The following is a 26,181-nucleotide window of genomic DNA, read 5'->3' on the forward strand; positions in this document are numbered from 1 at the left end:
ATAGTGAACTTTTCACAAATATCCCGATTCTGAAAATGCATCAATTTTTGGTATTTTTTGGAGCCTGCAATGTTTCAACGAAAAAAACAAATGCTACTAATGATGGTAATTGATACTAACAGATGCTCTGATGTGACTTTTAACAATATAGAGCCGCTGGGCACGCTTTTGTTATTGATTTATTTTGACAGAATCACACAAAATAATAACCAAAATGGCATTTTCACACAAATTACCAATTTTAACAAAATTAAAAAACTGGGCGTATTTAAGAAGGACTTCTAATGATGCTTTCGGTACATTGTTGGATATTTTAAACTGTTTCGTTTTTGAAATATAAATTATTTAATAAGGGTAAATATTGTTCCAAAAACACATTCATAGTTTTGGTGAACTGCAAAAAATTATCATGACGATATATTCAAAACATACTAAACTAACACCATGATACATAATAGATCAGATTGTTAAATAAATTTAAGAATGGCACCATTTTTTCTATGAAAAAAGGCACATGTCGCATTTTTTATGGGTCATACTGTACTTTGCTTTCATTGTAAGATTTTTTGTATCATTTCAATTTCTTTTGTGCTGACGTTATAAATAAACATAGTCGATGTTATGCATTGAAAGAAGTTCTACCATTGTTATATTATTTTGTCAGAAAGGACCTATCTCACCCCAGCTGGGATTAAATAAATGTTGAAAAGTTCTACTTTTCAGCACTGAAATGGATTATGCTGAAAAAATCTTCATTCATAACTATATTCTGTTCAGAATAATATCATATCTAAGAATCCTATTTACGGTTATTTGCTATTTTCAAATATGTTCCGTGAAGCATCTTAAAAATCATATAAAAGAGGGGTCGGAGCAACTGCTGTGTGAGTTGGCAGATAATCGGGTCTGCACTTAATACCTATGTTTGGAAAATTTAACTGCTTAAAAAATGAAAAAAATGTTTCAACTGATACTGAAAAATAATGAATGGTTTAAAATTAGTGAAAAAATATAGTTAATTTTACCTTGGGTGCGCTTCCGTATGACAGTCTATGGTGACATCCGTCGACGGAGGTGCTCCAACCAGCTGGTTTGGCACCCAAATCATGGGGGAAACTGAAATTAAGTATTTTAAGAAAAAAAATGTACCATTACTCAAAAGTGTCTTCACTTAGCATCAGGTGAGCGCTTGAGTGCATACTCTACTCAGGCGTGTGTGTTGAGAATCAACATTTCTTTCACAGAGTTTTTTTATTCACGTTTTAATTCATCACATTTTCACGCTCACCTGGTGCCGCCCACACCTGTCAAGAGGGTAAACTCCGTAACGATACACACGGAGAATCTCTAATGAGATAATACACTTATCAAAGGGGCCATGAGCAAAAGTGAGATTAGTAAAGTAAAGCGCAGGGAGCAAAGTGACACTAAGCACACGCACACCTACATTCACCTACGCTCATGACAGGAAAGGGAGAAAAAAAAGAAAAAGAAGAGAAGGAAAAAAGTAAAGTTTGAAAAGTACACTTACACTCAACGTCGAGAATAATCCGCTTAGACACTGATGGTGGCACACCATTAGTGGCGATGCAGAGATAAGCACCCATCTCGTTTCGGCTCACTTTTGTCAGATGTAGCACTTCGCCGTCGTAAACCATCACTAGATGGAGAGAGAGAGAGAGAGAGAGAGAGAGGGAGTGAGGGGAAAACGTTAACAGTGAGAGCTTTTCACGCGCGAAAAAAGAGAGCAAAGAGATTTTTCTCAAGTGGAAAAGTTAATGCAATGTTTTTGTTTTGTTTTTTTTCGACGTCCTCTTATTTCATCGATGATTTTTTCGCGATGGAAGGAGGAAAAAAGAAAAGTTTGCAGCATATTTTACGCGACTTGATGAATATTGAAGCAATTAGGGGAGAGTATGAGGTGGCGGTTTGAGAAAATGTTCGGGGAAGAAGCATCCATTTATCAGTGAAGCAGAAAGATGACATTTATCCTGGCGGAGTGGTTTGTCTTATTTATTATGCATCTTTGGTCAGGTTTATCTAAAGGACCCTAATTGGATTAGACGTAAAACCGTTCAATTCGATGATTGGGGAGAGACATTATGTAACAAATGCTGGGTGAAATGCCTTTGGAAAGGAAACCTCAAATGCAATTGTTGAATATAGTTACCTTATGCAAGCTCAATGACTTTCTTTTATTTCAGGGGAAGAACTGAGACTAGAAGTACAAAAGGCCATTTACCTTGAATAGTGGGAATGTATTTCTCTATCATGCCTATTTGCGTGAGTCACTTGAAGGAACTATTGTTTCTCAATGCTTCTAGTTCTGAGCAGTGTCTTTTTTACTTTTATGAATCTGTTTATGCATTTGCAATATTTTTACTGTTTAGTGAAACCAGTCGATTATCTTAAATTCGGCTATACAGAGTAGAGGTGGGCAAAAAAGTTCACTGAAAAGAGCGAACGAACCGTGGCTCTCAAAAAAAGAACCGCGGTTCTTTTTTAAGCTTCGGTCTTTTTGAAGAACCATTTCAAGATGGCATGATTTTTGTTATAAATATAATTTATTGAATTTAGCATAGCATAGCATAGCATTGGTGTCTGCCCGTAGTTGCTACTTCGTTATTGACCAGGACCCCCAAACATTGCTCCGTGGACCACAGATGAAAAGTAGGAACCAATCATCACCCCTTCGCAATTTTCAAAGGTCCCTATCGTGCTGATCAATACCGACGCCGGCCACGACCAGAGGTAAGACACGGGGAAGTGGACGGGAATGTTAGCCGATACTTGAGTGATGGGACCGCTAAATCAGCTGCGTCTCCGACAAAGTATCACATGAGTATTGAGGGGTTAGTAAGATGGGTATGAGGTCAGGATTCACTGTGGTAGGTGATGCGATGATAAGCAATTTGTTTATCGGTTGAAATTTTAAAAATCTTAGGCAGCCGGCTGCGGAAAGATAGCTATCTAAGGATTTAAACAAAGTATTAATTCGACCGCGATTCTCCAGAAATTCTCCGTCGGCGTGCCTTCCGATCAACGGTGATGTAGGAAGGGCTTCATTCATTAAAACTATTTTATATCATAAGCCTTAAAACATATTCGTCGACGTGCCTTCCGATCCTCGATGATATGGAAAGGACTTAATCCAGCAATACGACTTGCTTATCTCAAAAAACAAAAATCGGATCGTTTCTATCGAAAACTATATAAAAAGAACAAAAACAAAATTCATCGGCCAACGAACGCGCGAACTAAAAAAAATGAAAAAAGAAGAAGAAGAAATCCAATCACCCCATGCACTCGAACAGCGACACAAAAGAGACAGAAAATAACACGAAAAAGCAGGACTGCGCGTCCCCACAGGCAATAAATTTAATTTATTGAATTTACAAAAAATGTAGTACTGAATTTTTTATTGAGAATTTCAAATGCAATTTAAAATATTTCAATGATTTTTGGAAAAAAATAAATCATTTTGTCCGATTGAACTTAAGCGTTTATAGTTTTTAGACCTTGAGCATGAGCATGAGCATGAGAGACCACCCATGGTTGTCCTTCTCCGTTGCTGAACAGGACCATAATATCCCATCAGCACAACCGGTCACACGCTTCAACGATCAAATGATGTTTCCCTTATCAACAGCATGCATGAATGCGCTGAAAAGATAAATCATCACGATCATCAAAACTAGAGCCGATGCGAATAGGAAACAGTCGTTGGCCACCAACGGCGCCCGCCATGTCAGTTTGTAGATCTCGAGGGAATGGGACGGGAATGTTAGTTAGCACAGGCTGCTACACGGATAGAAATCCTGTCCGGGAAATCGACAACATTGTTGTCGATTTGCTCTAAAATTCGTTTCGTAATGTTGTCGACCAGTCGTCCGGTAACATTTGCATTGAAATCGACAACAATGTTCTCGATTCTGAAACGTGACGATTGGGTACGCCTGGCTCAAAACAAAAGCACGCAGCCATCCCAAACGAAGGGTGGTGGTTTAATCGGTTTTTGAATTGACCGTTGGTTTTGGTTTTGAATTGACCGTTGGATATTTCTTTTGGTTCAGTAAAACAGTTGATTCGTTTTTTTTTATTTATTGAGGCAAAAAATACATCATTAATTAACAAACTAATCTTTGTGTGAGTGTGTGTGTGTGTGTGTGTGTGTGTGTGTGTGTGTGTGTGTGTGTGTGTGTGTGTGTGTGTGTGTGTGTGTGTGTGTTTGTATGGAATATGGGAATACAAGAAATTAGTGTTTTTACAATCAGGAAACATGGGGATCTGGGGATTGAAGAATGTGGAGTTTTTGGGAATATGGGATTTTCTGAATCTGGGAATCCCAAATCAAAATTAGGGAATTTTGATTTTAGGAACTTGGTATTATGTTATTTTAGAAATTTGGGAATATCGAAATAAGACAATTTAGGAATTCAAGAACCTGATAATGTGGGATTTTGAGATTTAGGAATTAAGGAGTTAAGGAATTAAGGAATTAAGGAATTTGGGAATTTGGGAATTTAGGAATTTATGAATTTAGGAATTTAGGAATTTGGGAATTTAGGAATTTAGGAATTAAGGAATTTAAGAATTTGGGAATTTGGGATTTTGGTAATTGAAGAATTTGGGGATTTGTGAATTTGGGAATTTGGGAATTTAGGAATTTGAGAATTTAGGAATTTAGGAATTTGGGAATTTGTGATTTGGGAATTTGGGAATTTGAGAATTTGGGAATTTGTGAATTTGGGAATTTGGGGATTTGGGAATTTAGGAATTTGAGGATTTAGGAATTTGGAAATTTGAGAATTTGGTAATTTGGGAATTTAGAAATTTAAGAAATTGGAATTTAGGAATTTAAGCATTAAGGAATTTGAGAATTTAGGAATTTAGGAATTTGAGAATTTAGGAATTAAGGAATTTGGGAATTTAAGAATTTGATAATTTTGGAATTTGGGAACTTAAGAATTTGGGAAAATGTGAATTTGTGAATTTGGGATTTTAAGAATTTGGGAATTAAGAAATTTGAGAATTTGTGAATTTGGGATTTAAAATTGTGAATTTGGGAATTTGAGAATTTAGAATTTAAGAATTTGGGAATTTGGGAATTTGAAAATTTGGGAATTGAATTTGGGAATTTAAATTAATGAATTTGTTAATTTGGGAATTTGAGAATTTAAGTATTTGGGAATTTGAGAATTTGGGAATTTGTGAATTTGGGAATCTGGGATTTGGGAATTTGGGGATTTGGGAATTAAGAAATTTAGAAATTCAGAATTTGGAATTTAGGAATTTAGGAATTAAGGAATTTAAAATTTTAGGAATTTAGGAATTCAGGAATTTAGGAATTTAGGAACATAGGAAATAGAGAATTTGGGAATGTAAGAATTTGGGAATTTGAGAATTAAGGAATTTGAGAATTAAGGAATTTGGGAATTTGGGATTTTGGGAATTTGAGAATTTGAAAATTTGAGAATTTGGGAATTTGGGAATTTAGGAATTTAAGAATTTAGAAATTCAGGAAATAAGGAATTTAGGAATTCAGGAATTGAGGAATTTAGGAATTTAGGAATTTAAGAATTTAGGAATTCAGGAATTTAGGAATTTTGGAATTTGGGAATTAAAGAATTTGGGATTTTGTGAATTTGGGAGTTTGGGAATTTAAGAATTTGGGAATTTGGGAATCTGTGAATTTGGGAATTTGGGATTTTGAAATTTGAGAATTTGGGAAATTAGGAATTTAGGAATTTGGGAATTTGTGAATTTGTGAATTCAGAATTTAGTAATTGAAGAATTTTTGAATTTGGGAATTTAAGAAATTGGGAATTTGGGAATTTGAGAATTTAAGAATTTAGAAATTAGGGAATTTGGGAATTTGGGAATTAAGGAATTTGAGAATTTAGGAATTTGGACTTCAGGAATTTGGGAATTTGGGAATTTAGGAATTTGGGAATTGGGGAATTTGGGGATTTGTTAATTTTGGAATTTGGGAATTTAAGAATTTGTGAATTTGGTAATTTGGAAATTTGGGAATTTGGGAATTTGGAAATCTCGGAATTTAGGAATGTGGGAATTTGAAAATTTGGGAATTTGTGAATTAGTGAATTTGTTAATTTGGGAAGTTGGGAATTTGGGAATTTGTGAATTTGTGATTCAGGAATTTGAGAATTTTTGAATTTGGTAATTTGGGAATTTAAGAAATTGGGAATTTGGGAATTTGAGAATTTAAGAATTTGAGAATTTAAGAATTTAGTAATTTGGGAATTTAGGAATTTGAGAATTAAGGAATTCAGGAATTTGGGAATTGGGGAATTTGGGAATTGGGGAATTTAGGAATTTGGGAATCGGGGAATTTGGGGATTTGTTAACTTTGGAATTTGGGAATTTAAGAATTTGTTAATTTGGGAATTTGTGAATTTGGAAATTTGGGAATTTGGAAATCTGGGAATTTAAGAATTTGGGAATTTGAAAATTTGGGAATTGGAGAATTTGGGAATTAGTGAATTTGTTGATTTGGGAAGTTGGGAATTTAAGAATTTGAGAATTTTGGGAAATTTAGAATTACGGAATTTGGGAATTTGTGAATTTGGAAATTTTGGAATTTGGGAATTTAAGAATTTGAGAATTCGGGAATTGGGGAATTTGGGAATAAATGAATTTGCTTGTGAATTTGTTAATTTGGGAATTTGGGAATATGGGAATTTGGAAATTTGGGAATTTAAGAATTTGGGAATTTAAGAATTTTGGAATTTAAGAATTTGGGAATTAAGGAATTTAGGAATTTAGGAATTTAGGAATTTGGAAATTTGAGAATTTGGGTATTTTTAATTTTAGAATTTTAGTATTTTAGAATTTTTGAATTTTAGAATTTTTGAATTTTAGAATTTTAGAATTTTAGAATTTTAGAATTTTAGAATTTTAGAATCTTAGAATTTTAGAATTTTAGAATTTTAGAATTTTAGAATTTTAGAATTTTAGAATTTTAGAATTTTAGAATTTTAGAATTTAAGAATTTTAAATTTTAGAATTTTAGAATTTTAGAATTTTAGAATTTTAGAATTTTAGAATTTTAGAATTTTAGAATTTTAGAATTTTAGAATTTTAGAATTTTAGAATTTTAGAATTTTAGAATTTTAGAATTTTAGAATTTTAGAATTTTAGAATTTTAGAATTTTAGAATTTTAAATTTTAAATTTTAGAATTTTAAATTTTAAATTTTAGAATTTTAGAATTTTAGAATTTTAGAATTTTAGAATTTTAGAATTTTAGAATTTTAGAATTTTAGAATTTTAGAATTTTAGAATTTTAGAATTTTAGAATTTTAGAATTTTAGAATTTTTGAATTTTAGAGTTTTAGAAATTTAGAATTTAAGAGTTTTAGAAATTTAGAATTTAAGAGTTTTAGAATTTTAGTTTTATAGAATTTAGAAAATTTAGGGATTTCATAATTTATGTATTTCAGAATTTAAGAATTTTTGCAATTGAGAATTTAAGGATTTTTAAATTTAGAATTTAAAAATTTAAATATTTAAGATTTCATGTATTTCAAAATTTTAGAATCTTGGCAATTCAGAATTTAAGGATTTAGGAATTTTGAAATTTCTTGAATTTAGAATTTTAGAATTTCCGTTGGTTTAGAGAATTTTTGAATTATAAAATTTAGAATTTCAAAAATTTAGAATTTTAGTATCTTTGAATTTTTTTTTTTAATTTGAGAATTTAAAATTTTAAAATTTTAGAATTTAAAATTTTAGAATTTAAAATTTCAAAATTTTATGATTTTGTAATTATAGAATTTTAGAAATTGGAATTGCAGAATAATTAATTATTAAATTATTAAAGAAATTTAGAAGTGTTTTGTGGTGGTAGAGTGTAACAAAGTGAGTGTGGGTTTCCAGCGCCTTCCGCACGACCGAAGAGCTTGACCGAGATCGGTTCCAGGATGCCGACGGAGCTCGAGTTCGGTAGATACGTCTTATCGTCGAACAACCCAGACTGCTACGCTGATGTTGTTGGCCGCCCGGCTCGTCGTCGTGGTTCAATTCTGGTGGAAGAGGTCGGCGTCGGAGCCTGTGAATTTTGTGAGAATTTTTTCATTCAAATTTTATTAAGCTTCTCAGGGACGTACCTGCATCAGATTCGTAGCCAGCCTAATCGCTCAATGATGATTTTCTCCCGCTGCACAACCACATCTTCCTCGGTTTCCGGTGGTGGGTGAGGAGGAGGAGGAGGAGGAGGAGGAGGAGGAGGAGGAGGAGGAGGAGGAGGAGGAGGAGGAGGAGGAGGAGGAGGAGGAGGAGGAGGAGGAGGAGGAGGAGGAGGAGGAGGAGGAGGAGGAGGAGGAGGAGGAGGAGGAGGAGGAGGAGGAGGAGGAGGAGGAGGAGGAGGAGGAGGAGGAGGAGGGAGGAGGAGGAGGAGGAGGAGGAGGAGGAGGAGGGAGGAGGAGGAGGAGGAGGAGGAGGAGGAGGAGAGGAGGAGGAGGAGGAGGAGGAGGAGGAGGAGGAGGAGGAGAGGAGGAGGAGGAGGAGGAGGAGGAGGAGGAGGAGGAGGAGGAGGAGGAGGAGGAGGAGGAGGAGGAGGAGGAGGAGGAGGAGGAGGAGGAGGAGGAGGAGGAGGAGGAGGAGGAGGAGGAGGAGGAGGAGGAGGAGGAGGAGGAGGAGGAGGAGGAGGAGGAGGAGGAGGAGGAGGAGGAGGAGGAGGAGGAGGAGGAGGAGGAGGAGGAGGAGGAGGCTCGATGATGATTTCCTCCCGCTGGACAACATCTTCCTCGGCGGCAGGATGAGGAGGAGGTTCCGGCGATGGACCGCTTTCCGTCTACTCGAGGGTGGTCGTTGGCAACGGTTCCGTCTTTCATTTAATGACTGGTCCTTTCGATCACTTGTCAGGCGGCGGTGCGGATCGACTTTGATTTTTCGCGGACAGGTGATTTCGCCAAAGCCAAAGCACTTTAAATCTCGTCCCGGTTGACCGGAACGGTACCCTCCGGAACCTGTTTTCGGACACCGGCAACGTTTTTTTTTTCTCCCGAAACCAGAAAAACAAAACTTAACACAAACAAACTGTCACGACGTTTGGGATGACGTTTTGTTTTAGGCTGCGTTTTGACAGTTGTTACGCTCCGTAAAAGGGTGACGGAAAAAGTTGCGTTTTCGAAAACAAAAGTTTTCGAAATCGATGAGAATGTTTTCATTTTTGAAAACATTGTAAACGAAAATGAAAACAATCGATGTTAACGATTTTAAAACAATTTGTTTACGAATTTTCGGACAGGATTTCTATCCGTGTACCAAGGGTGGGTTCTATACGATATCCACACCCCCGCGTGTGCCGGAAAACTACTTCTACTTGGGATTTTGTTAGTGGGTAAGGGTAATGGCCAGGATTCAACATAGAGGATGATGATGCGACCCAATAATCAATAAATTTTGTTTAATGGTGTGATGTATTATGCATTCTCCAGGCAAACAGTCGGAGTATGCGGAACTATTCCCGGTTATTTGGTGTTGAGTTTAGCATAAATGATTTAATCTTAGACAGCCCGCTGTGGAAAGATAAAACCAACTAAAATGCGAAAACGCGAAACCGCCCGGATCGAAATACACGCACAATTGGGGGGACAACAAAGACGGAAACGGCAACGAAAATCCTGCGTGATGACCGCGACGCACACCGTTCAAATTCTCCAACTCAACTGTCAAACATCCCGAAACCGCCCGGATCGAAATACACACACAATCGGGGGGACAACAAAGACGGAAACGGCAACGAAAATCCTGCGCGAGGACCGCGACGCACATCGTTCAAATTCTCCAACGCAACTCCTTAAGCGTTTATAGTTTTTAGACCTTATCGATTAAATCAGAATGTAGAAAAGAGGTCACAGAATATTTTCTCCAAATAAAATATCAGCATTAGGTCTATTCTTGCAGAAATAAACGAAATTTTAAAATTTATAGCAGTTTTTCCAGCTTCCCTAGATTTAAGTTTGGATGCCAATAAATTACTTGAATGTTTAGGTTCGAGTAGAAATTTTGACATAGAGACCACCAAGACCTATGGGTTTCAAGGGTATCTTCTCGTTTTGAGTTTTAATTTTTTTATCAAATAATTTTTTAAATCCAATGTGAAATAACTTATAAAGTCACACGATTCTTAAAAAAAAACCTTTTCATCCAAATTTTGACAAAGAGCGAAAGAGCCGTTCAAAAGAGCGGTTCTTTTTAATGAGCGAACGAAAATGAGCGGCTCATAAAAAAGAGCGGCTTTGCCCACCTCTAATACAGAGTCTTCTCCAAAACTTCCGATAATCGAATCATGTAGAAAAATGACTATAATACGGTCAAGATCATTTCGACAAAGACCTTTTAAATAAGCATTAAGCGGGGTTTTATTGCATTTTAAAGAAATAATTGTTCAAACTTGATAGTTTCATCAAATGTGTGAAGCATTTGTTTATAGGGATCAGTTTTCTTTTAATTTCTATTGCCTTTATTCATCAAAAACTGCTATGAATATTTACAGAAAAAAACAAGAGTTGAATAATCCAAATCAAAGCGAGCATATTAAAACTGTATCAGATAGCATCCAAAACTTCATCTGTTTGCAAATCTACGGAACCCACCATGAATCAAAAAACGGCTGCACGTCTCCATAATTTACCATTTTTTCCAGCCAACATTGCCACAACTAAAGCATAAATCGCCATCCACGAGAGAGAAAAAACCCCACCACGTGGAGTAATATTTTGCGCGCCTTTCCACTCTCACTATTATTACAATTTACGGCACACCGAAGACAGCCGACCCGTGTGCTCTCTCTCGGTACACAGAAGAACTAACAATAGTTTACAGATACACACAACGAGTCTGTACAGTGGCAACAACTAACATACCGCGAGGAGCAATTTTCCACCCCGAGCACACACACACACACATACATACTGTTACAAAAACAGCCAGACAGTATCTCACACGGGCATGCATTCTATTTTTCGGAGCACAACAAAACACAATAATTTTCCATACATTCGAGGTGGGGCGAGTAGGAAAAGCAAAAGTTTTTCTATCCATTTGGTTTGTGATTTTGTGCATAAAGTTTGACCACCTTGGAATTAGGACATTTGAAATAAATAAACAGCCCCTGGTCACAAAAATGTCCCTTGTGGATAATTCTCCGCCAACTCACACGAAATCGGAAAAAGTTGCCCGGACCCCTCTTCGATTTGTGTGAAATTTTATCTGAAGGGGTAATTTTTGTCCCTGATCACGAATCCAAGTTCAATTTTCCGACATCGATTTCGTGACGGAGGGGTGGTACAACCCCTTACATTTATGAACATTCGAAAAAAGACGTGTTTTCAATTATTTGCAGCCCGAAATGGTCATGGTTAAACAATTTGATGTCAAAGGGACTTTTATGTAAAATTGGATAATTTGATGGCGTACTGAGAATTCATAAAAATCTTTTTTTCATCAATAAAAATACAAAAATAGGTTCCAAAACTCTGCAATTTTTAAATATTCCACTGTAAAAAAATGGCACATTTTATTTTATAAAAAAAAAACTAATGTAATGTTCGAATTTGCATAATCCCATAATCCCATAATCCCGACTCAAAATCAAGATTCGTTATCAAATCATTTCTCGAAAAAAAAATGAAAAAATGCAAAAAATCATGGACGATCGATTTGGTCTATCTCTAATATTCTACTTTTGGGGATCAATTTACCATAGAGCACGCGTGGCGTCCGTGTGTGGTAAAAAAAGGCTCAAATTTGTCGCAGGGGGTTTCTCAGAGACCATATTATGGATTTAAGCTCTCTTGGGTGCATTTGAAAGGGGATGTGCTGAACCTGAACCAGTTCCATACCAAATTTAAATTTATCCATGTTTTTACGGGACTCGGTTTCAAATGAAAATTCAGTCGAATATTAAAATATTAAAATCGTGTATTTATCCAAAAAAAAAATGCATTTTTCGAGCCCTACATCCTCCCAAATTTTCAACCATGTTGGTAATGTGGTTCTTGATTTACAACTGTTGGACTTATTTACTGATTAGGGGAAAAACCCATAAAAAAGGAAAAAGCAAATTTTTCACCAAATTCCAAAACTGTTCCTTTGGCATTTTATATATATTTTTTTCTCCATATCATAATCTAGACCATAATCGAGGTTCTGAAACAAATTTTACCTCGTTTGGATTTACCGTTCAGATTTCAGAAAATTTTCATTTATGCCGGAGTAACTGATGTGTGTGTTGGCGTAGAATGGTTCTTTATAAAAAAATGTTTTGTGAAAATATAAGTAAATCCTTCTTTTTCCTGATCGATTCGTTTTGCAAAGTTAATGATTTAATGGGTTTGGTTGGATTTAAAACAGTGTTGTAAAAAAATAAAAATAAAAGAAAATACAAATGTGAAGCTAACAGTGATGCTCCAGTCGAATTTTTTTAAAATATGAGCAATTCTCTGAAATTTCGGTCATTCGATTTTTTTTTTGTATTTTTTTTTATCCGCCTGAAACTTTTTTGGGTCTTTGGTATGCCCAAAGAAGCCTTTTTGCATCATTATTTTGTCCATATAATTTTCCATGCAAATTTGGCAGCTATCCATACAAAAATGATTTGTAAAAATTCAAAAATCTGTATCTTTTGACGGAATTTTTTGATCGATTTGGTGTCTTCGGCAAAGTTGTAGGTATGGATAACCACTACACTGAAAAAAAAATGATACGGGGTAAAAAAAAATTGGGGATTTTTTATTTAACTTTTTTTTAACTAAAACTTGATTTGCAAAAACACACTTTTTTATGTTTTTTATATGAACAAAAAATAAATAAAAAAATATGAAACATTCGTGAAATTTTCCGATCTTTTCGAAAAAAATATTTTCAAAAATTTTGAATCAGGGCTAACATATCAAAATAATTGAATGTTTGACCCTTTTGAAATGTTAGTCTTGATTCAAAAAATTTAAAAATATTTTTCACGAATGTTTCATATTTTAACATTGTAAATCGAACCATTAGTTGCTGAGATATCGACATTAGAAAATTGTGGGTTTTTTGGGTGAGACTTATAAAACATCAATTTTCTTGTTTTTAAACCTTTGCATGGCAATATCTCAGCAACTAAAGGTCGTATCAACAAAGTCCAAAAAAGCAAAATATAGAGAATTTTCTAAGATTTTCAAATATTTTTTTTTTAAAGTGGGTAAACATGGGCACTATTTTTAAAAATCAATAACTGCGACTATTTTGAAAAAAGTTACATAAAAATGGCTATTACTTGAAAACGGTGCACTTTATCAAAAATTTACTAAAGTACTTTGCAAATTCAATTTTACATCGAAAAATTAAATTGAAAAATTTTTGCGACCAATATTTAATTTTTTTGAAAATCCAAAAAATCATAACTCGGTCAAAGATTTTTTGCCCATTCTGGAAATTTCTGAAAAGTTGGCACTTGATATCCTCTAAAACATATCAAAAAGTAAAAAAAAATAAAAATAGTGTTTTTGCAAATCAAGTTTTAATGACAAAAATTGAAGTAAAAAATCACGAAATTTTTTTTACCGTGTATCATTTTTTTTCAGTGCAGTCCAAATCCATAACTACAACTTTGCCCAAGACACCAAATCGATCAAAAAATTCCTTCAAAAGATACAGATTTTTGAATTTTCACATATCATTTTTGTATGGACAGCTGCGAAATTTGTAAGGAAAATTATATGGACAAAATAATGATGCAAAATGGCTTCTTTGGGCATACCGAAGGCACCAAAAAAGTTTCAGCCGGATTAAAAAATACAAAATTAAAATTAAAGAAAAAAGACCGATTCCGTAGAGAACTGCTCATATGAATAAAAACCATGGAGTTTATTCTGATTTGTCATCTTTTAATGTGGTCGAACAACTAAAAAAAATTAAAAGCGTATAAATACGATTTTGATTAGAATATAAAATCTTATTGAATTTCTTCTTCATCGTGAGTTTAAGCATTTCGTCGCCATCGTGCTAACTTGTCGTACGTGCATTTTGGGCATTTTGAGTTAAGAACACCATTTTGTGCAGCTCACAATGCCTCACCTTTTGACCTTCACAGATCCCCAAAATTCGATTTCAATCCTGAGATATTCAACAAAAACCGAAAAAACTCCGTGCATTTTTGTCACTTTACATATGAAAGTAGTTTCAATTTTGTCGTGCTATCTTGTCACTCCATGAAAATTGATGTAAGTGCGACAAAAGGCCAAAGGGAATTCAGGCCAGGAAAGTCAGGATGCGTTTGTCGCACGTACAAGCTAGACTACCGTAAACATTTGTAATTATAACTCGGGACTCCAGCAACCAACTTCAACCAAACTTTGGGACAATGCACAGAATGGTGAGCCAAACAAAACGTGTTTGTTATTGTTTGCATTGCGTGCTCTCGTTTTTGAATATTCAAGGTCAAACATTAAAACGCGTTTTTCTCAGAACGTCAAAATGGCGGGTGCGACAAGATAGCACGACGACGTCGATTTGTAATTTTTAGTACTTTACTGCCATTGCAACATTTATTTCTCTTAAAAATCACTGTGGGCCAAATAAATAAGTCTAAGCTTTTTTGCTGTCGGAAAAAATGTAGAAAACATCAAAAAGGATTTTGGGATCAAAAATATGTGAAACAGAATGTTTTTTTTTCCATAAATTCATTGATATTTTGAAAATGAGTCGATTCTGGGAAACGAAGCCATGCGGCTGCCGAACAGGCTTTTTCGTGTTTTCAGCGTCATTTTGTGGAGTGATTAGTGCTAAATAATGTGTGGATTTTTTTTCGTTCTTTGATATTTTTGGTTGTAAAGGGCAACAATCAAATTGTCTTGAAATATTGAATTGACCATTGTGGCACCCCCTACAGCGTGGTGCAGACTGTTATGCGATGATATGCTGTGTACATCCATTTCCAAATTTTAAAGCTTTAAGTGTTCTAAAAACTGCTGTCCCTATTCAGACTGTAGTCCCGATTTACCCCAGAATACGGTACAGCGTTTTGTGATATTAGTTGATCGATTTATTTTTTATAATTTAAAATTAAAACTTTTGTTTTGATTTCCACTTCAATCCGTAAGGACCAATTATTCAATATTACGCCAATTTCAAATGTTAGTCTTGATGCCAACATTTTCTTAATACACTCAACCCCCGGTGGTTGATCACTTTCTAGTTTGACACTTTTTAGTGTGTACCCCGTTGGTGTGACAAATTCAAACTAAAAAGTGACGAACTGTCACTTTATACACGGTGCTCACGCACACTATCAAGACAAACGTTTGGTAGTGTATGTGAACTCCGCGTTTTACACGGATGTCAAACTACAAAGTGACCCCGTTCGTTTGACAACAGTTGGTGTCAAACCATCGGGGTATGAGTGTAGTTTTTTTTCGAAACAAATCATAAAATTCCAGAAATGTTTAATTTTTCAAAATCTAAAATCTCTTGCTGAGATATTGACATTAGAAAATGTGAAAATGTTTGGATTAGACTTTAAATCATCAATTTTCTTATTCCTTTTTCTTTTAATTTTTGCGGTATTTCAGTAAATAGAGCAATCCTCAATTTTTGGTACTTTTATTTGAAATTTTCTGAACTTTTTGAAAAAAATGTTGTCAAGAATGGACACTTTCGAAAAACTGGAAGTACTCAGTCAAAATGGAACTTACTTGACTATATGCATCCTGAAAACGGTGCACTTCATCAACAAGTCTGTAAAGTTCTTTTCGAATGCAAATTGGATTTTACATTGAAATCTGGAGTCGAAAAAACTTTTCGACAAATATTGCCAGTGTAAATTTTGAAAACAACCTATGAGACCTTTTGCAAATTAAATCTCGATTTTTATTTTATGTTTTCAAATAAACACAATTGTTTAAAAAACTCAGAATTTGGTGGCAAAATGTTTGTCCATACTTCTCTATGGCCCAAAAGTTGCGGGATGTTGTCCCCTAAAACAAAACATATTGAAATTAAAAGTAATTTTGGGATTTTTCTTGTTTAAAAAAAAATAATCATATGAATATGGTCTCAAAAATTGCATGGATCCTTGCATGGGTGAATCAATGAAACAAAATTGCTCTTTTAGTGACACAAAGTTTGAATCAAATCAAATAATATAAATAAAATCCATTTCCGTTTTTCTGGTGGATGTTTTTTTCTATCTAGAAATACATAATAAAAATATACATAAACAAAAACGAAAACGAAATAAAATTACCTAGTTAGATTCAAAGAATGCTTCAGGTTATCATAAATGAACTGATTTTATATTATTTTCACTCTAAAATAGCTGCAAATAATCAATTTCTTTCTATCAAATTCAACAACTAATACCAGGCTTTACATTCTGCTGCCATTCTGTCTCGCCACGTGGAAAAACCAACCAGCAGCAGCAGCAGCAATTTGAAAATATTTTTCCAACTTTTCGCAAATGCATGCTATCGGGACACCGGGTTGTGGGATGGTGGTGGCACTCCATCCTCTACCAAAACGGCACACACACACACACGCTCACGTGGCAGCAATAATGTTGGGGGCGGTTTCGATGCTACAATTTTGCTCCCCACAACTTTTTACACTATGTTCATCGGCAAAACGATCATAATATGCGGGCAGACGGCAAGAAGGGTGAGCTAAAATGTTGGCATCTTTTTCTGGAATTTCCTCACCGATTTCCTCGCCGGATTTTTTTTCTACTCGTTTTTCCTCCCTCCCATCTGGCCAACAAGGGGGGCGGTCTCGGGGTTCTCTCGTTCAGTTTTAATTACTTTCCAATTGCTGCAAAGCTGAATTGTTTTCAATTAATTTTTGAAAAATTGCACCCGGCCGTAACGGTCAGAGCCACCTTGGCCTGCATGGGGAGGGGGAAAGGGTTTAGAGATCGTTCTGGGTGCCGACCCAGCGAGTCATAAAATATTTAATGAGAAAAGTTGGACGGACGTAAGTTTGTCAGTTGAGAGATTAATGTTAGAACGCCATGTTCCACGAGGGCAAGAATTCTTTATTTTTTTGTTGCTTTGCTTCTTTGCTAGGTTGGAAAGTTGCTGTTTTCATCGTTTAGCGATATTTCTGGACCATTTGATGCATGTTGCTTACACGAGATTGTTGTTCATCTTGACGGCTTTATGGCGATTGAATCTTTTTCTTTTGCCTTTTTTAAAATGTCCATGCTGTCCTTAGAGGAGGTAGTTGATGTAGGTAGGAAACAATCTCTCTCTTGCAACTAAAGAAACTAATGACTACTTAAAAGGTAATTTTATCTTGCTTTTCACAAGTGGAGGTCATCATTCTTTGAAAAACACAATATTTTTCGCTCAATCATGCTACAAAAACATGTCAGCCCTTACGACGATCCTATGTCGGTGACCTAACACCATCTACAAACAACCAGCCAGGACTCTGCCCAACATTGCCCAAATGTTCGACTTAATGAACTTTTCTATCAAGTTGTATCTCCATCCCTCCTGCCATCCAGAGTACAAGCAGTGGCACTTTTCTCCGCCGAAACAACAGCATCAATCTTCCTCTACACCCACCATACAGGAGGAGTTGAAGGACTGCCAGGAGGCATCCTGGGCCTGCAGAAGCAATTTGGGAGTGCAATGCTCCTGACTTTTTGAACTTGTTTCTTGCTGACTTTCGGGGATAGCCACCCAGCCCACCCAAAATCACACATTTATGACAGGCGAATGGCGTGGCGTGGAGCAGCGAACTTGTCCTTTAGTGTCCTTGCCATCCTGAAACAATCAAAAATCGATTTATCTTCGTTTTCGTGCAGGATCCGTGGCGGAACGATGCGATATGCTAAGACTTCACGGAGAGACCGGCCGGAGCAAATCTAAGAAAATCTTAGTTAATTTAACTAAAAGTATGGGTTAATTTTTTACACAGCTTTTTTTCAACAATCGATTGTTGATTTTGTTAACCCGAAATTGCTAACCACCGGTAGTTAAAATTAACTAAAAAAATACTTGGAATTGCCATTTTTGTTGGTTAAATGGCCGAAAAAAATTCTAGCAGTCGACTGCTAGAATTTTTTTTTTCAGAAAATTAGCTAAAAATTTCTTGTTTTCAGCTGAAATATTGTGGAATATTCTGTTAAAAACTGGCTGGGAAATGTTTTTCAACTATTTTTCAACAATTTTTTTTCGTTGTATCAACCGAAATATTTTTGCATGCAGCAAATTATTAGTGTTTTATAACAAAACATTTCTTAATTAGACATAATTTATGTAATTGTTGATATATATTTTCTTCAATTATCTAACGATATAGGCTGGGCCTAATTTCTAGCTATATTTTAACTATTGTCTTACTTGAATACAGAAAAATATTCGTACATGCAGTCAATAATTAACTGTTGTTAGCAATATTTTTATTGAATTTGCATTAAATTTTGTAATAATGCCTCACAAATGAGTGCTGAGTGTTTTTATTTTCGCATTTATTCTGCCTAAAAATTCAACGTTTTGTACTAATTTGTTTTTTTTTTTTTTTTTTTGCATGAAGTTGTTAAGTTACTGTTAAAGAGCATCAAAACAAAACTTTTTTTTAACTGTTGTTATAAAACATGTAAAGTTTGATTAATGTTTTAAAAAATTACGTTGCATTGAACTAAAAATAATGAAAAAGCATATTACAAATTTTGTTCAACATATTTAAAAAAGATGTTTAATTTAACATGAATTCCTGAAAAATAGAAATCGAGCAAAATTTTCACCAAGTTTTAAGCTTATATTTTTATTATGTTGTATAAAATTAAGTGTTGTATCCACTTACCATCACTGTGAAATCATCCGATACGTCATCATCATCAACAATGGTCTCAGGTTTAGTTATTTTTCATGTGGTTGGACACAGAATTTTCATTAAAGTGAACCTTTTGCTGCAAATAGACATGTGAAATGTATTAGTAATTTAATACAAAATTCTTAATTTCGGCTATAAACTGAAAAAAGGAACGTAAATAAATGAAATTATATTGAAGAAAGAAGAATTATCAATAATGCCAATTACCAGGTTGCATTAATTTAACAATTACTTTTAGCAACAAACTTTCATTGCATTTGATTCAATTTATTCAACGTACTCCGGTTCCTGAAAAAATATTTTGAGTTTTACTTACCAGTTTATTGAGCAGTCATATTGCAACAAAACTTTCAAGATAATAATTATCTTCTTTTATATATTTTTATTTTTTTTTATATTTTACTTCATCTCTATTTTGCGTTGCGTACATATGGCATTTCTATGTATTTAATAATTGATGATTCTGAAAAAAATAATGGTTTTATCCGTCGTAAGCACGAAGCTTTTTAATTATTCAGTTTTCTAATAAGAATCACATTAGATAAATTATTGTGCAATAATAAACCCAAACTTACTTGGATTAACCAACATTTTGTTAAATTTGCCCGGGCTGCTCTATCCGTTAAGAGTTGGCCCGCATCTCCCTTCTACTTCCCTCTCTTTCCTTCAAACATTCTTATAACGTGTTCAACTCACTCGCATTGGAGGTCCTCATGGCGAAGGTCGTCCTCTTGCTCTTCATAGTTTATCACCTGCAAAGAAGTCATCAACAAACCTACTCACCAATTCCAGCTCCCCAGTTGCAACACTTTGATTTACCACTTCAACATTAGCTAAATAGTGTAATTTTCACCTTTCACATCCTCTCACTTCATAATTAACAACACAAACTCAACAAATCGACCGCTCTCGTTCGAATCCTGACTTCAAATGACAGACGTAAACAAACCCAAGTTCATCTTTTAAATATTCAACCAATTGTTAATTATATTCAACCAACAAAATTTTTGATTTTCCTAAAACCAATGCTAACAGTCGAGCACGTTCATTCGAGTTCGGGAAATCTGTTAGCTTTTGCCTTTAGCATTTTCAACAAACAGGTTATTAAATTAATACTAAATTTTGGTAAATTTAACTGAAAATTGGCAGTGACAAGTACGTTTTTGTTAAAATTTACGAAAGTAAAATCAACAATTTTAATTGTTAAAATTTCTGGGCACGGTCTCTCCGTGTTGGAGGGCAGAAGCACACACATCACAACGAGAGTTGTGTTAGGATGCTGATGATGGTGATGTTGTTGGGATCACACGGTTATTCTACGACAGGGGTTCTCAACAGGAATTCAAGCATTTATGGACCAATTCCAGCTGAAATCAGGATTTTGTTTGTTTGTTCTGGAATTTTTGTACCCGACCCTCTCCGATTTCAATTAAACTTTTTAGCCATTTGTGTGTATATGGAGTCAATTGTACGGGACCATCCACAAACCACGTGGACACTTTTTTGGGAATCTGTTACCCCTCCCCCCTACCCCCACGCGTGGACAATTGTCCATACAAAAAAAAACTATTTTGTATGGATCGTGGACAACTCACATACACCCCCTCCCCTCTCCTCTAAAGTGTCCACGTGGTTTATGGATGGTCCCTACTCGAAAATAACATTTGAGTAGGGCGTAAGTTATTTAAATATTTTTGGGTAATTCTCCGCCAACTCACACAGCAGTTGCCCTGACCCCTCTTCGATTTGCGTGAAACTTTGTCCTAAGTGGTAACTTTTGTCCTTGATCACGAATCCGAGGTCCGTTTTTTGATATCTCGTGACGGAGGGGCGGTACGACCCCTTCCATTTTTGAACATGCGAAAAAGAGGTATTTTTCAATAATTTTCAGCCTGAAACGGTGATGAGATAGAAATTTGGTGTCAAAGGGACTTTTATGTAAAATTAGACGCCCGATTTGATGGCGTACTCAGACTTTCGAAAAAAACGTATTTTTCATCGAAAAAAAAACACACTAAAAACGTTTTAAAAATTCTCCCATTTTCCGTTACTCGACTGTAAAATTTTTTGGAACATGTCATTTTATGGGAAATTTAATGTACTTTTCGAATCTACATTGACCCAGAAGGGTCATTTTTTCATTTAGAACAAAATTTTTCATTTTAAAATTTCGTGTTTTTCTAACTTTGCAGGGTTATTTTTTAGAGTGTAACAATGTTCTACAAAGTTGTAGAGCAGACAATTACAAAAATTTTGATATATAGACATAAGGGGTTTGCTTACAAACATCACGAGTTATCGTGATTTTACGAAAAAAAAGTTTTGAAAAAGTTGGTCGTCATCGATCATGGCCGTTCATGGTCACCCGCGACAGACACGGACGACGAAACAAAGAGAAACGCAAAAAGTAACTTTTTTAAAACTTTTTTTCCTAAAATCGCGATAACTCGTGATGTTTATAAGCAAACCCCTTATGTCTATATATCAAAATTTTTGTAATTGTCTGTTCTACATTTTTGTAATATTGTTATACTCTAAAAAATAATCCTGCAAAGTTAGAAAAAACACGAAATTTTAAAATGAAAAATTTTGTTCTAAATGAAAAATGACCCTTCTGGGTCAATGTAGATTTGAAAAGTACATTAAATTTCCCATAAAATGACATGTTCCAATTTTTTTTACAGTCGAGTAACGGAAAATGGGAGAATTTTTAAAACTTTTTTAGTGTTTTTTTCGATGAAAAATACGTTTATTCGGAATTCTGAGTACGCCATAAAATCGGGCGTCTAATTTTACATAAAAGTTCCTTTGACACCAAATTTCTATCTCATCACCGTTTCAGGCTGCAAATTATTGAAAAATACCTCTTTTTTCGCATGTTCAAAAATTGAAGGGGTCGTACCGCCCCTCCGTCACGAGATATCAAAAAACGGACCTCGGATTCGTGATCAAGGACATAAGTTACCCCTTAGGACAAAGTTTCACGCAAATCGAAGAGGGGTCAGGGCAACTTTTCCCGACTTCGTGTGAGTTGGTAGAGAATTACCCTTTTGTATTTTGGAATTGAAAAATAACTGTTTCGCGAAGCCGTTGCATCGTATCAAAAAGTGGTCAATGACAAACTTGTGGGAAATTGGACGGGATTTTTGAAAAAAAAAAAAAAACACTGAAAGAAAAATACATGACACTTTTATGAGATTTTTTAATATTTAAGTTTATACGTCAAATTTTGATGTCACGACTTTTTTCGTTCAAAATTTTTGAAGAAATAGACTAAGATGTTGCAAAAGGGCTCACGAAAAATGCAGAATGGTATGTCTCACCTAAAAAAAATACAAAAATCGTTTACTAAAACTTTTATTTGAAAAGTGGTTGAAACGTCAATTTTTTTAAAAGCCGGTAGTGGTAATCGATTTTCCAGACAATTTTACATAAAAGTCTTCATATTAACCATTGTCTAATTTCCAATACTTGAGAAGATACAGTGGTTTTAAAAATAAAAAATGTTAAAAATAGGTTTTTGGTGGCTTTTGGACATTTTTATATGACAGACATGATTTATCAGTCTCGTAAATTAATATTTTTACCGGAAAGATAGTCCAATTTCCTATAAGTTTGCCTTTGACAGCTTTTTCGTTTGACTCGTTTCAATACTTGCGTAAGCTTATTTAGTATTCAGGTTTCTACCACACTGAAAAAAAAATTCAATTTTTAGTTACAAGCACTGTAATTAAACTTATATCTGTAAGCCCATACATCCAATTGAAAAGCTGTCAAAGGCAAACTTGGAAATCGGACGATCTTTCCGGTAAAATATTAATTTACGAGACCGAAAAATCAAGTCTGTCTTGTTGAAATTGCCAAAAACCACCAAAAACCTATTTTTTCGATATTTTTATTTTTAAAACTGCTGTATCTTCCCAAGGATTAGAAATAGGACAACGATTGACCGTGATGGAGACTTTTATGTAAAATTGTCTGAAAATTGTAGATTCCCACTATCGGTTTTTACAAATTTTGACGTTTAGACCACTTTTCAAAAAAGCAGTTTTAGTAAATGATTTGTGTATCTTTTCAAGAGAGGCATATCATCCTGCATTTTCTTGAGTCTTTGTTTTAATATCTTAGACTATTTCCTCAAAAAAATTGAACGAAAAAAATCGTGACATCACCTTCAAATTTGACGTTTAACCTCAAAAATCTCATAAAAGTGGCGAGTATTTTTTGTTCAGTGTATTTTTTCAGAAAGCCCGTCCAATTTCCTACAAGTTTGTCATTGACCACTTTTTGATACGATGCAACGGCTTCGAGATACAGTAATTTTTAAATTACAAAATACAAAAATATTAAAAAAAAAACCCTTCTCAAATGTTATTTTCGAATACAATTGGCTCCATATACACAAAAATGACTTAAATAGGCCACCGAAATACAAGATAGGACACACTAATGGTCCATAAAAAATACGGGTTAAATTATTTTGGCCAGAAAAATGTTGAGCCTAATCAGAGACCGTTATTGCAATTTTACGAAATTTTATTTGAAAAAGTTACCTTATGCGCTGGATACTGAAAAACACAGAATTCTCGACCTGTTTTCCGACATATCTTCTACTGCAGAAGTGACTTGTTTTGAAACATTTTGAGCTGTTGGATAACTGCTAAAGATTATGCATTGCTTCGAGCATTTTCAAGCAAGAACACTTCATTGAAATCATTTAAAGAATTCTGGAATATTTCTGTTCTTATTTTAAAAAATGAGCTTCTCGTGAAAAAAAGAAAAGATTTTTCAAAGAATTTTTAGTTTTTGGATTTTTGTTGGATCTTGTTTTCTTTGAAACATGTCAGTTTTTGAAAATTAAAGTTAATTTGATTTTTTTCTCATTTGTCTTAAAATATTTATGGGGGTTTGAATCGAATTTGTTAGAATTCGCTTTCTTAGTTGACTCCTTTGTTTTAATTTTAGTTCTTGTAAAAAAAGATTGATTTTTGTGACTTTTTACCAGGTGAAATAACAAACAGAAATAGTTTAGGCAAGAGGGTAAGCATACACAATATATCACCTTTGTGAGAAAAAGCATGTAATATTTTATGAGAAAACGTGTACATAAGAAACAAGTACGAAAGAAAAAAATATTTGGAATACCCCAAAAATAACAACCAACTGGTAAATGTCATTTCCAGATTACCAAGTCCGCGCCCCAACCTTCACGACTACCTCGCCGCTGTGAATTAGTTTGGATCAATACCGATGTAGCTGTAAGTTCCCCATACATAGTATACAATTAATACAGTATACGGCGTAGGGGAAAGCTACATTGGCGTTAAAACCCAGCAATCACAAGAGTTAGCCGAGATGGATGGGGCGTGGACTTGGTAATCTGGAAATGTCTCTCACCAGATTCTTTCGTACATGCTTTTTGTGTACACGTTTTCTCATACTATATTACATGCTTTTTCTCACAAAAGTGATGTGCATGCTATTGCATGCGATTTTACCATCGGATTTTTTGCTGTGTTCCTCACCTCACTGAGGCAAGGCTATAAAATCACTCAAAAATTTAACTTTTTAAATAAGCCTCCAAGATATATCTTTACGTATACATACCGACTCAGAATCAAATTCTGAGCAAATGTCTGTGCGTGTGGATAGACGTGGAATTTTTTTTCTCACTGATTTTTCTCGGAACTGGCTCGACCGATTTTGTCCGGATCTATGTTTTTGGATTCGTATTCAGGTCCTTTAAGTCTATTTTAATTCCATCCGGTTTGGTGCAGTACTTTGAAAGTTATGTTCGAAAAACTGTTCTGGTTAATACAAAAAAGGGTCATTATTTACATAATTTGAAAGCTCCGACGGATAGCTGTCGGAACTTTCCGCTCAGTGCATGCACACAAACACTTCAGCGCTTTCAAATGGTCCAATAAATTTATCATAGATGGCAGCACTCAGATGCTTGGTGACTTTACCTTGTAAGCGTTAGCCAAAGCTTTCGTAGTGTGTGGTTGCAAGGCGTTTTAGGAGGAAGGCAGCAACCACCTTCTGGTGGATTAAGCAATGTTTTTATTCATTGATACCAATTAATTGAAAATAAAATTGTGGAATAATTTTCGTGATTATTAGACATCGAAGAATGGATAAAAAAAGCAAGAGAACCGCTGTATTTGTCTTACACATATTTTAAGTTAACAACACTCCATCCTATTTAAAATCTAGGTAACTCGACAGATAAACTAATTTACCAAATTCGCACGGATGACTTATAGCCGGGTTTAAAATGTATAAAAGGTTGTGTAATTCATACAATTTTGACAGTTGAGGTTTTAAAACGGTTATAACCGGCTATAAAGTTAAGAACAAGATTATCCGTTCGACGCAGTGATGAACGCAGAAATCTGCGGTTGTCATCATAGCCTGTCTGTCATTAACCATTGAACAAAGCTACCCCTGTAGGCTGTTCGACTGACATATCATGGATAAATCTGCCTTTGCGCTCATCACTGCGTCGAACGGATAATTATGTCCTTACCTTAAGGAGCCCGTGCGAATGGTGTATTACAATTATTTATATTTCTTTGTTTGAATTTAATACTATGTTTCAATCATAGAATGGAAAAAAATGTTTAGCAGTTAGCAATGCACTTTTGCTTTCTTGGAACTTTCGTGCAAGAACCACAGCAAAGGTTGGATGAAAAAATAAATAATGGCCTAACCCCGGGGAGGCTGCAAGGCAAATGTTACACAGAAGACGACATCACTAGAGACGGGTAGTTTTTGCCCAACATAACTCCCCATCAGCAGTCTCACTTTGGCTAGGTGTCGCTGGGGGAGACCTAAAGGACACACTTAATACTGATGATCCAGACGAAAGAGCTTGTACTGGAGTCTAAAATGTGTAAACTCTATTTTTCAATAATACTTTTTAAAATATGTTTCTAATTCATTTAAGAAAAATATTTTTAAATATTTTCAAACTTTGCAAAAACTTTTCCAAATGTTAATATTGAAGTTGTCATCTAACAAATCCATCGAGCTTCATACCTTTCTTTTTCCGCTCGACGGTGATGCTCTGGCCGTCCTCGCGCCTCCAGATGATCTTGGGCGTGGGGAAGCCGTCGGCCCGGCACGTCATGTTGATGTTCTGGTTCTCGCGCACCGCCACCGACGAAGGCGTGCTCTCGATGTCCAGGATGTTGGGAGGCACTGAAACAAGAACAGATTAGTTTGAGCTGCAGAGATTCAAAGATTCAAAGATTCAAAGATTCAAAGATTCAAAGATTCAAAGATTCAAAGATTCAAAGATTCAAAGATTCAAAGATTCAAAGAGGTCAACCAC

General features: G+C 34.9%; 1 protein-coding gene across 6 annotated transcripts in view; it reads right to left on the minus strand.

Moving 5' to 3' along the window:
* Nucleotides 1-26,181, minus strand: part of LOC6044194 (lachesin) — a 270,727-nt gene that overhangs the window by 21,752 nt on the left and 222,794 nt on the right. For all 6 annotated transcript variants that reach the window (XM_038260583.1, XM_038260582.1, XM_038260584.1 and 3 more), the window contains 3 exons: nucleotides 25,887-26,048; nucleotides 1,532-1,660; nucleotides 1,026-1,116 (listed from right to left, as the gene is read on the minus strand). In XM_038260583.1, the coding sequence (XP_038116511.1) occupies nucleotides 1,026-1,116; nucleotides 1,532-1,660; nucleotides 25,887-26,048 (382 nt within the window). The remainder of the gene's footprint in view (nucleotides 1-1,025; nucleotides 1,117-1,531; nucleotides 1,661-25,886; nucleotides 26,049-26,181) is intronic.

This window comes from Culex quinquefasciatus, chromosome 3, assembly GCF_015732765.1.
Source record: "Culex quinquefasciatus strain JHB chromosome 3, VPISU_Cqui_1.0_pri_paternal, whole genome shotgun sequence".
Lineage (NCBI taxonomy): Eukaryota > Metazoa > Arthropoda > Insecta > Diptera > Culicidae > Culex > Culex quinquefasciatus.